Source organism: Hippoglossus hippoglossus, chromosome 16, assembly GCF_009819705.1.
Source record: "Hippoglossus hippoglossus isolate fHipHip1 chromosome 16, fHipHip1.pri, whole genome shotgun sequence".
NCBI classification, from domain to species: domain Eukaryota; kingdom Metazoa; phylum Chordata; class Actinopteri; order Pleuronectiformes; family Pleuronectidae; genus Hippoglossus; species Hippoglossus hippoglossus.
This window is the reverse complement of record NC_047166.1, coordinates 9,538,461-9,550,727: the sequence shown is the minus strand read 5'-3', so window position 1 is coordinate 9,550,727 and position 12,267 is coordinate 9,538,461. Positions and strand designations below refer to the sequence as shown.

The following is a 12,267-nucleotide window of genomic DNA, read 5'->3' as shown; positions in this document are numbered from 1 at the left end:
GCCTCCACACACACACATGCCTCCACTCACACGTATACCGGATGAGATTTAAGACATGTTCTTGACAAGATTATATAAATACAGTCAGGGTTTCACTCCTTGACCCGAGCAAACAAACACACACGCTCGTCCTCTAACTCTGAGAGCACCGACTCTTTAAACACAGATGAGAGGGTTCTTCTCAGGTGTGATCAGTTCAGCCATTTACCAGCATACACAATGCAACCTTTATTTGACACTGCTGTAAGCACTGAGACACCCACACACACAGAGAGAGACCGACCCAGAGGCAGCGTACTCTCACTATTCTCATACTCTTACTAAGGACGAGCACTCGAGGCTCTGGCAGGTGGCAGCGCAGACTGAAGTGTGTGTCACCTTGACCTCCGTGCTCCACTGTCCTGCTGTTGACATTCACGATTGGCGCATTTCACAGATTTTCCACAGTAAATCACATCAGTTCAGGATAACGGCCCCGCAGCTTCAAATGTCCTTTAATGTTTGTGTGTGTCTGTGTGTGTGTGTGATATTTTTTGCAACACATTTTGGTAACACTCAGTCTGCCGTCACTTCCCTGGAGGGGACACAGAAAGTGGTTGATAATGGTCAGCCCATCATGAAGCACTGATGTATCACTTTACTTGGGGGTGTCGGGAGTTTTGTGCTGTTCAGCGGCTGATTCAGAGTTTATCAGCTTCTCTGTGTTCTCTAACTCGTCACGTCACAGTCGTTCAGGACCTTCTTCTTTATCATCATTTAATTATCAAGTTGTTCCCGATTTGTTCAACTACTCACAGTTTTGTGTAACACACTGTAAAGTGTTATTATAGTTTTTAATGAATTGCGCCACTTGATTTCAGGACAATCCTTACTGTTATATGTCATTCATATAAGCTTTAGGAAACCTGAAACACCAAAAACAACTCACATTATTTTTACTGGTTGTCATGGCGAGGCTAACATTTCATACTTGTTTCCACTTATGGAGCTAAGCTAAGCTAACTGGCAGCTGGTGGAAGATTAGCACATTTCATACAAGCTGCCTACCCCATGATGTTTACATGCTGTTGAAGATTTAAAAATAATATCTATTGATTTTACTTATGTAGCGTCACATTGTACATATGGACACAAGGGTTGTGTCAATCTCATTTATATTGTTTTGCAACACAACATTTAAGGGTGTTTCCCAAAACACAGAGCGTCAGTTTGGTCATTCAGTGGTTTTGTTGCTCTCTTGCAAACGGGAGCCACTTCCTCTGTAAACACTTAAATAACCGTGCTGGACAAAGCCAACAACAAACAACCGGCCGTTGTGTTTCCTATGAACTTTTGAACCACATGGCAAACTGAAACTGGTGCTTTACCAAAATAAAACGTGTCTCCTGTTTGATTTTGTCCAAGACAGAGCCAACCCCCAAAAAACCAGGACAAATCAGAATTATACAAACACTGCATTTTAGAGGGTTACAATGTATTTTTAAACCTGTGACTCATGAGCTTTGGCCAGACGTTCAGAAGGTTCCTCTGCTGTTCAGTCAGCTGAGAATCAAAAGGTTTATTCAGTTTCCTAGAGTTCAAAATGTATTTTATGAAGAATTGTAACAAACCTTACCTACTGCGCTCAATGCCATCCTCAATAGATTTCCTCTCCATTCATTCTGAATATTTTTACATCTCTTCATGAATCAGTGCACAGAAACCCGACTGAACCCGTGTTGACAATCTTATCTCAAGCTCCACTTACTCAATTATTCTCGTGCTTTCGACCAAGAACTTCTATAATCTACGTCTAAAGTTCTGTGACAACTGAGGAAATTCCATCTACTGATTAAGACTTATGGTAGAGAGGTCCAGAACAAACAAATAGTGGACCACCAGGCAGTTAAGATTGTTGTGTCAACTGCTGATTCTAACCTCAAAAATGAACTGTTAAGCTCGACTAATTTTACTTTTTAATGTATTTATTTTAATTTGATGACCCTTTCTGTCGGGGAACTTGTTGTTTTTAATGTGAATTTTTATGCTTTCTTCTCAGGGTTTAAAGGGTCCTCTTTTTATATGAAGTTGTATTCAGTAAAATCTGCAGAGAGAGACTCTGAAACCCTGCAGGCACATTCATGGCGCACACCAATCAGTTTATTTCATTGATTATAAATTGTGTATTAAGCTCATCCCTCCTTGTGTCTCCTCAGCCTGTCCTGTGGGCTACTTCAAGTCCGTCTCAGGCTCTGCTCCCTGCTCCGTGTGTCCCTCCAACAGCAGAACCAGTCAGAAAGGATCGAGTATGTGTGAATGTCGCAGCGGCTTTTACCGGGGAGCCAATGATGCCAACTCTTCTGCCTGCACAAGTGAGCTTTGTGTGTTTGTTTGTTTATGCCCGGTTCTCTCTGAAGTGTTCGAGGGGGCCTCCTTTGCCATTTACTCCGACTGTGAGAACCAAGATGAATACACTCTTCTTTTTTTTTTTCTATCACAACATAATTGATATTTACTTTCACCAGCCAAAGGAAACTCTCAGGTATTTTAGTTTCTCAGCTTTAACTGCCCCACAGCCAAAGTCTATGTTTATCCATTACTTTTATGTTGCTTCTTTTATTTCATTATGTTTGTAGCAGATGCTTCCATCTAAATTTGTCAAACCTCTCCCATTCTCTCCATCTCTCTGCTTTTCTCCTCAGCTCCTCCATCTGCTCCCAACTCCATGTCCTGGGAGTATGAGAGCGATGACGGCGGGGTGTCCATCAGGTGGCGCCCGCCTTCGGACATGGGAGGCCGCAGCGAGGTGTGGTACGGGGTGGTTTGCCGCACCTGCCCCTCACCCACCTTCAGCAACCCGGCGACATGCTCCTGGTGTGGTGAGGGCGTCACTTTCAGTCCCTCCCAGACCAACCTGAAACAAACCAAGGTCACCCTCAACAACCTGCTGACCAGAGTCACTTATCTCATGCAGGTGCGGTGGAAAAACACAAAACACACTTTGATATAAATAAATACACTATTTCTCTTTGATGCTTTGTTTTTATAATAATAAATGTTTGAGCTTGAACTGCCTGCTATACCGGTTTACAAGTAAATGTTTGGACTGAGTCGATGGTGCAGTTGTTTTTCCAGAAATTTATGAGGATGAAGAAACCTTTTCCTCAGGCCACAGAGGAGGCGGTTCCTCTTTGCTGTGTTATTGCATAGTTCCACACCAACAAATACTCACAGACTATATTATTGCCTAGTTCTTATTCATTATGATGATATGTTTGCTGACTGAGCGACACAGCTGCATGTGTCTCAAACACTGAAGCGTGTCATGAAAGTAAATAAGCGTTTTTTTTTTATGTCACGTCTGCGTGTTCCTCTTATCGACAGGTGCAAGCCATGAATGAGGTGTCAGCTTTGAGTCCGTTCTCAGCTCGATACGCCAGCATCAATTTCACCACGAGCCAGTCAGGTGAGGACTGGGCAGAGACGATGAAAAAGTGGGGATGAAAGAGGAAGAGAAGCTTTGATGATGATGTTTGTGTAGATACACTGTGTGTGTGTGTGTCTGGAGTTCCTCTCCCCCTCCACCATCTCTCCCTCTACCTCTCTCTCTCTCTTTCTCTCTGTCTCTGTCTCCTCCATCTTTTCTGCCACTGCTCTCGGGACAGGAGGTTGCTCGAGGTTACAATATCCTGTCAGATCCCATTATGGTCACTGTGGTGGAGGAGAGGGACAAATGAGAAATGGGGAAGACAAAAAGACAGACAGAAAGAGGCAGATGAGTCGGGAGAGTCGGGAGAGTCGGGAGAGGACAGGAGAGGAGAGGAGAGGAGAGGGAGAGGAGAAAGTGGCCTTGTTGTCTGCAAAATGCACCATTATACATTTTCCAAGAAATTGTCCTAGATTGATTAGAGCCTCCACTGAACCTAAAAGATCTCAAATCGTTCTTGCATGTGCTCTTTATTGATTAAATGAATGGAATTCTGGAAAGTTGTAACCGGTCCAGCCAGTATAGTCTCTGTAACTAGATCCAGCTTGGTGCTCCATAAAAACTCCCACTGCACTTTCCTGCTCTCCAACTATCCTCTCCAGACTCTATGACACTGCCCCCATGTGGTCACTGTCACTCCAACAAAACTAGTGTTCAAAAGCTGTAAAATGACTTAGAGGGATTTTAATCTTCAGCCCAGCTCATACATCATCATCTGTTGTCCCCCACAGTTCCCAGTATAGTTCCCATGATGCACCAGCTAAGCCGAGCCCCAGACTCCATCACTCTATCGTGGCCTCAGCCGGACCGACCCAACGGAGACATCCTGGAGTACCAGCTCAGATACTACGACAAGGTGCGCTCAGTGAAACGTGTACACGTGTAAAGTAGACGCTCGCACACAACACACAGCACGGGAGTCGTCATCACCTTCCTCTGTGTCCCTCAGGGCTCAGACGTGGACAGTGCGATGACTGTGTACAGCGAGACCAACACTGTGACCATCAACCCTCTGATTCCCGGCTCCATCTACGGCTTCCAGATCAGAGCTCGCAATGAGCGGGGTTACGGCCCCTACAGCAACACCATCTACTTCACCACGCTGCCTCTGGGTACGAGAGAACACCAGTGACGTCTGTTTCCCTCAAACTGCGTAACTGTAATTCAGACAACTCAGCAGAACACAGTTAAAGTTTGGCATCTAGATATGATTACCTTAATTTAATGGGCAGGGATGAGCAAATACCTTTAACCTCCCTGTGGGAGTCTACAGGTGGATGCTTGGGTGGTGGAGGGGGTGAAGCTGAAGACAGTGATACGGATGCAGGACAGCAGAGGCGCAGACGAGCAAAGGGAGAGATGGGAAATCTTTGCAGCTTAAATCAAATTTGGAGGATGTGCAAAGTGGTGGAAATTAGCCATTAATCATGGACAGGACAATATAAATCATGAATGTAAGACATCATATACATATATAAAGCACCAGATAGAAAAGATAGGAAAGTACAACATTATAACACTTTGATTCCATAGTGGATGACCTTCTCGATGACACATTACAGCCGATAGACTTCTCACTCTCTCCCCCTCAGAGGAACATTCCCAGCAGATCCAGAATCGACTTCCTCTGCTGGTCGGCTCAGTGATGGGTGGGGCGGCATTTCTTCTGGTCGTGGTTGCGATTGTGGTCGTGGTGGTATTTCGCAGGTGAGTGGTTGATCTACACGTTACATCCGAGGTGTGATGTAGAGTTTTTAATAATAACGTGCATGTTCACACTTTTCTTTTCTCTACGTGACAGTAAGAGGAGGGAGAGCCCGTACAGCGACAGACTCCAGAGATACATCAGTAACCGAGGTGAGAGGCGCTATATTTAATTGATGTATTTTAATTTTGTATCATTTTAATTTAGTCAAATGAATGATTTATTTTAAAGGAGAAAAGGCTGCCTATTATAATATATTTTACTTATTCAGTGTATGATTAAGCTCTTTGATGAACCAAGTTTTTTGTTTCATTTGTTTAATTTGATTTCTTTGAATATTTGATAAATATAATTCATTTAAAAGAAAGATTTTGCCCCCAAGAAGGAAACTTCTATTTCATCCAGGAGAAAGCAGCGCAATGTTTTTCTGAATGAATGAAGAAGATGAAATCAACTGTCCGTGTTTTATAAGATAATATTAATTCTTAGATGCACATTATCAGTTAAAATCCTTCACTGTACGAAAACAGATCATCCCAACCTCAAGTCAGGATAAGTACGTGTTGAGGAGTATAAACTACATTTTAATTCCAGGTGGAGTGAAGTATTATGTGGACCCATCCACCTATGAAGACCCCAGTGAGGCCGTCAAAGAGTTTGCCCGTGAGATAGATCCCACCCACCTCAAGATCGAGGAGGTGATTGGTTCAGGTAGGCCTGACACTCAGCCCTTTGAATCTTATCGTAGATGTTTGTGTTGACTGTGGACACGTTGTGATCTCCTCCACCTCCTCTCTGCTCCAGCCCAGTTCGGCGAAGTTTCTCGAGGTCGTTACCGTCCGATGGGTCGCAGGGAGGTGCTTGTGGCGGTGAAGACTCTTCGCTGGGGGGCGTCTGACAGGGAGAGGGGGATGTTCCTCAGTGAAGCGGGGGTCATGGGCCAGTTTGACCACCCCAACGTGCTGAAGCTGGAGGGCGTCGTCACCCACAGCCCTCCAGAGAGGATCATCACTGAGTTTATGGAGAACGGGCCGCTGGACGCATTCCTCAGGGTGAGAAAACAGCACATTGTCAACATGTCCCATCGATGGCACACATGACTGGTGACAGCACAGGTTTCACTCCACTATAAATGAAATATATCTCTTTTTCACTGCCTCATCCTGCCGTCTTAAATGTTTCAGGAGAACGAGGGCCAGTTCAGCATCCTGCAGCTTGTTGGGATGCTGAGGGGAGTCGGTGCAGGGATGCGTTACCTCTCTGAGAGAAACTTTGTCCACCGGGACCTGGCAGCCCGGAATGTGCTGGTCAACTCCAACTTGGTGTGCAAAGTGTCTGACTTCGGCCTGTCACGACTCATGAGGGGCCTGGACCAAAACATACCCACGTACACTGCCTCGCTGGTGCGTTCAGGGACGAGGGCTTTTTCTTCAGTTTGGTTTTCATTGGCTCGCTGCTTCACTGCTTCTGTTTCTCTCCTCCATCAGGGCAGTAAGATTCCCGTGAGGTGGACGGCACCGGAGGCGTTTCAGCATCGCAAGTTCAGCTCAGCCAGTGACGTCTGGAGCTTCGGCATACTAATGTGGGAAGTGATGTCATACGGAGAGCGCCCGTACTGGGACATGAGCAATCAAGAAGTGAGTATGAGGGAGAAAATTTAGCCTGAGCAGGAGAAGCCGTAATAAATTAGTGATGCAAATGCACTCAAGGTCTTATAAGTACAACTTTTACTGCTACACTGTAATAATATGGAATTAAAAAGTAAAAGTAAAAGTTCTCCCAATCTGTCGTACCTGCTAATAATGTGAATTATGTGTTAGGGTCTTGTTTTACAGGTTTACTCTGCAAATCAGCTTTTATATTAACAAAGTGGTTTGAAATATATATTTTCCTCTGAAGGAAAGTGGAATTAAAGTGTAATTCCCTCAAACACGGGGCAACTCCAGGAAAGTAGCAGTACTTAAAGATTTAAGACAACTACTTAAGTAAATGTACTTTATCACTGGCCCCCTCTTCTTTATTCCACAGACACATTTAAAATGCCAGGCAGCTGGAATTTGCATGATTTTCTCTTAGTCACTCTTGCAGGCCCTCAGTGGTCCGTGGCCTTTTACATGAGGCAATTACACAAGACTCCTCGCACCATCTGCCCCACTTCTGTCTCACGTCTCTCTCTCTCTCTGTTCCTGTTCTCAGGTGATGAAGGCAGTAGCAGACCAGTATCGTCTTCCCGCCCCCCTCAACTGCCCGCCTGCCCTCCACTCTCTGATGCTTCAGTGCTGGCAGGCAGAGCGAGGGGACCGCCTCGGCTTCGACTCCCTCCTGTCCTCCCTGGATCGGCTCATCAGGCACCCTGCCACCCTCAAGACGGAGCCGACCCGGTGAGACGAGCAAGCGCGTCACAAACACATCAGAGGCAGCAGGTGATGTACAATCTGCTGTTTTCTCATGCTCTCATTTTTTTGACATCACAGAAGCTGTTCTCAGACGCTGCTCAGCCCGACACCCACAGACTTATCAGCAGTGGCGACAGTCAGCGATTGGCTGAAGGCGTTGAGGATGGAGAGATATCAGGAAGAGTTCGATCGGGCTCAACTGGACACTTTAGACAGAGTCAGCACACTCACCATGGAGTGAGTATGGATGGGTATTACTGTAACTCTCAGATTAAAGGAGAACCGGAGCTTGTGTATGTTCTACCTTCTATATGCTAATTGTGTGTATCGTTCAAAGACAGTCCACTTTTTTATATTTCTAAATATATTTATATATGAAAAATTGACCACAAGTAGCACGGTTCATAAACACCATGAGGCTAATGTGACTGACTATAAATAAAATGCATTTATATTAGAACATCCTGTGTCGTCCTGTGAAACATCAGTTAGAGCTGCAGTGTTGAGCTAAACTCTCTCTTCATCTGCTCTCTCCTCTTCAGTGACGTCCAGAATCTCGGGGTGAACCTGGTGGGACACCAGAGGAAGATCGTCACCGCGGCCCAGCAGCTCAGAGCCCATCTGACACAGGGGCAGGTGGAGGTGTGAAATCCCAGTTTACAGAACAACAACATTTCTGTGGTTTTCACATTCCTCTGCTTGTCGTGTCTGGTTTCTGCAAGACGTTTATTTTCACCGAGCACATTTTGAGCCCAAACAAAAATAGAGAGAATCGGCGTAGAGTGCCGCTGTGTATTCGGATAAACCTGACACTACAACCAGAAGGGGTGAGAAAAAGAGGATCGGACTTTTCCTGCCAGTCACTCGAGACAAGTAAAAGAAGAGGGATGCACCTGGTCCAGGTCACAGTGAGGTCAGGGAGTTGTTAAGGAGAACGAGGACTTTTAAAGATTCCTCAAGGTTTTTCACTATAGATTTCACTTTGCTGTTGTCTGCCTTCTCTCCTCACCCATCTGCAGTCCTACCTCTCACCTTCTCTTCCACTGATGTCCCTCCCTCAAATGTCCCCCTACCTCCACCCCAGTGAGGTCAGTCAAAAAAACAAAAAAACATGGAGATCTCTCCTCACAAAGAATTGCGTGAAGACAATCAAAGCCTTTTTTTTTTTTTTTTTTTTAGTTGTTTGTAAAGTTTTAAAGTTCCTCTCCACTTAAATGCTAAAAGCAGAAAACAGTGTACTACCTAGCAGCATGTGGTTTGCCTTATGAGGTCTCACCATTAACTTTCAGAGAAAATGTAAAGTTCGCTCGGTGTCGGAGCAAAAGCTATAAACCACCAGTCCAAAGTCAGCACCACACGCCCTGAGGTTAGATATGAACTGCTGCCGTGAAAGAGGGGAAACAAAAACTACACTAAAAGATGTTTTCCCTGTTTAAAAGACATATCCATGGTCTGAGAGCAGCCCTGTTTGTATGAGTCACTCTCACTGCCGGGCCTCTCGTGCGGCGGGAGCTGTCGAACGCCACGAGCGTCACCTCGGCTGCAAACACTGCGTCCACCTGTGATGAGGACAGAGCTGAACAGCACTCACCTGTACGTGTGCGTTTCACACTTCACCTCTTTTTGTTTGATAGAGTAAAGACACTGAGTCACTGAAGCTTTGTGAATGTGTGAAATGGCAAAGACGGAAAAAATCTGATCTGATTTACACTTGGAGGAAGGAGGCAAAATGCTTCTTAAGTATGTACCTGTGTGTCTGTAACCTGTGTGTACCGTAGGAAACGTGTGCGTGTGTGCGTGCGTGTGTGTGTGTGCGTGAGACAGGTGTGTCAGGCTACACACATCGTTAGCTGTGAGTGTTCACCACTATTCCATAATTGTGGAAAATTTGTAAAATAAATGATATGACTTTATTTAAAAACAAATCTTGTCTTGTTTTACTGAGTCCTGTTCATCCAACCAACAAAGGTCCAAATACAGAAAATCACGAAAACAGAGTTAAAGGTTTATTGTGCAGAAGTCAGTGACATCTAGTGGTAAAGTAGCATGTTGCAGCTGAATACCCATCACCTCCCCCTGTCCTTCTAAACATGAAACCTTCAGTTGTCATAATTGTTTAGTCTGTCCAGTCTGGGCTATTTTTAAAAACATGGCGGCCTCTGTAGAGATGACTTGCTCCAGATGTAAATATAAAGTGTTTAGATATAAAGGGCCCATTCTAGGGAAAAGAAAACAACAATTTGTACAATTAAGATGAAACACACTAGTAAAAACATCACTAGGATTATTTTATATTCAATTTCTGCAAATAGATCCCTTTCACCTAAATCTTACACACTGGACCTTGAACATGGAATTGAAGAGACCCACGACATCGGAACAAAACCCCCCACTCTGAATAAAAGCTCACACACCAAATTCAACAACAATGGAAAATATATATAAGATGAATAGATACATGAGAATAAGAAAAGAGAGCAAATGTGAGTTTATAGCAGTTCTATGAAGCTGGCACTTTTAGGTGGCCTTTAAATGCTTCATGTGTTCAAACCATAAAATCAGTTATCATATGAATCTCTGTATGAAGAAGTATCATACATGATAAATACATGAACTTATACATACATTTCAATGCAGCTACAAAAGTAATGACGGCGTGTTCACCTTGATGACATAATATCACCTTCACAGTGTTAGAGAGCGAACTCCTGGTTGCTCCTTTTCCACAGATCAGCAGCTTTGAGTCAAATCAGAGTCTGACATCTGCTGGGATCAGCATCTGTCCAACAACAGAGACTGGTGTCCCTCATGTCCCGCTGCTATCAGAGCAGATCTGTGCTGAGAACATGCACAAACCCTCACGCTTATGCTGATCTCACTGTGCTGTGTTTCCCTGCAGACATCGGCCCCGTGTCTCTGCAGGTGCATTTTAGAGAACAAAGAAAGGTGCAATATAACAACACTAAAATAAGGATGTGTTCATAATGACAAATCGTTCTCTTGATACAGATTTTTGCAGATTACACTTTAAAATGTCATGTTCAGTATTTTGGAATTGGAAGGGGTGTCAGAAGTAATTAAGTACATTTAGTGAAGTACAAAGCTTATGTATAAATAGTCCAGTACGAGTTAAAATCAAGATGTTATATCAGCACAAAATACTTGAGGTAACAAAAGTACACATCATGTCAATCCAGTTATAGGATTACCATCACAGATACACTTATATTAGCAGTATTTGTGAGAATAAAACATTGACTCAGTTCTCGACAAAAATGATTCCACAAGAGGGAGACTTTCATCAACTGAGCAATGGATCAGTTTTAAGATATGATGATATGTCAGATAAACAGAGCAGTAAACAATGCAATGTTTTGAAAAGCAGTGGAGTGTAAAGAATAAAGGTTAAAGCATCAGAAAATGGAAAAACACACGTAAAGTGCAGGCTTCTCAAACACAGCGGTGACGTAGATTTACTTAAGATGAAAGTGAAATATGAGAACTACAGAGGAGGAATTTTCATTTGATTTTGTTTGTCAGAGTTGATATAAGATATAACTTCCTATTTAATGTCACTTTAAAGAGAATTTGAGTTAAAACATTAGGAGTAATTAAGGTTTAAAGATGAAGTAGTGAAAACTTGTTATTTTAAATGACAGCTCTCTGAGGTTAGGCTGTATTACTGCAGCCTAATCGACTCAACCTTTTGTTTTAATGATGATCATTGAGCGTCTGTCTAACTGTCGTCCATGTATGAGGGGACGTCTCTAATAAGTGTTTGCTGTTGTGTCCCAACGTATATTAAGATGATGTTGTGAAAGAAACGCAGGTGCAGAAACACTGGACACGCAAACCACAATATCTTGTTTTTATGCTGTTATTGTTCCTTTATAAAGACATTAACAGACTGGAAACCACTGGTTTTTATGACACTACTTAAAGATGGTGCAGTCCGTCTGGTAAACAGCTATTATCTCCACAATACTAAATGACGGCCACAGCTACAACCATTACCAGCTCCTCCTATAGAGTCTCCCTAAACCCTGTTTATCCTGTGGCTGACCGGCCCGTTAGTCATGACCTATTAATGGTGATGCAAAATACCTGTACGCTACAACCAGGAGGAGCAGAAATCATTGAAATGGCGACTGATTCAGCAGTTTACAAATGATTTATCTGCAAGGAAAATACATCTGTGATTCTGTGTCAAACACGTACATGAAGAATTGCAATTTCCCGTAGGAATATGCCCCATTTTCTTTGTTTCTTGTCTTCGGAGGAAAGTGACGTGCCCTCCTGGGACGTGATGTCGCCGGCCTCAGAATGATCATTATGGTCTTTGTAATGTGGCAATTACCATGTTTGCGAGGGCTCCTGTTGACACATCAATGGTGCTCAACAAGTTAAATCATTGTGAATGAATCTAGTTTTTTTGACCAGTGTGTGCACAAGATGCAACATGTTGGAAAATCCCGCATCATCTCCAAATTTACTCCGACAAATAATCCCAGATTCACTTGGAGAACTATTCACAACCAGATTCCATCATGGAGGGTCATTACAAACCAAGACGTACAGGCTTGCAATTTCCAAACAGGTTTCCTGAAATGGTGGACCAGAAACAAGGACGGCTATGTGTTGACTGTCATGATGTGGCAGAAATTACATAGTGGCCATGCAGGTTTTGGTGGGAGCAGGTT

General features: G+C 43.7%; 1 protein-coding gene across 2 annotated transcripts in view; it reads left to right on the top strand.

The window, feature by feature from the left end:
* The window catches only part of ephb6 (eph receptor B6), a 35,298-nt gene extending 25,809 nt beyond the window's left edge, over positions 1-9,489 (top strand). The window contains exons 6-19 of one of the 2 annotated variants that reach the window (XM_034611021.1): positions 2,196-2,351; positions 2,682-2,953; positions 3,364-3,445; positions 4,198-4,322; positions 4,416-4,578; positions 5,059-5,173; positions 5,268-5,323; positions 5,766-5,882; positions 5,976-6,223; positions 6,356-6,574; positions 6,659-6,808; positions 7,368-7,552; positions 7,646-7,804; positions 8,110-9,489. In XM_034611021.1, the coding sequence (XP_034466912.1) occupies positions 2,196-2,351; positions 2,682-2,953; positions 3,364-3,445; positions 4,198-4,322; positions 4,416-4,578; positions 5,059-5,173; positions 5,268-5,323; positions 5,766-5,882; positions 5,976-6,223; positions 6,356-6,574; positions 6,659-6,808; positions 7,368-7,552; positions 7,646-7,804; positions 8,110-8,215 (2,153 nt within the window). In that variant the 3' untranslated portion in view covers positions 8,216-9,489. Of the gene's footprint in view, positions 1-2,195; positions 2,352-2,681; positions 2,954-3,363; positions 3,446-4,197; positions 4,323-4,415; positions 4,579-5,058; positions 5,174-5,267; positions 5,324-5,765; positions 5,883-5,975; positions 6,224-6,355; positions 6,809-7,367; positions 7,553-7,645; positions 7,805-8,109 lie in introns of both variants that reach the window. The other variant, XM_034611020.1, reaches the window with a different exon arrangement.
* Positions 9,490-12,267: the final 2,778 nt, after the last annotated feature.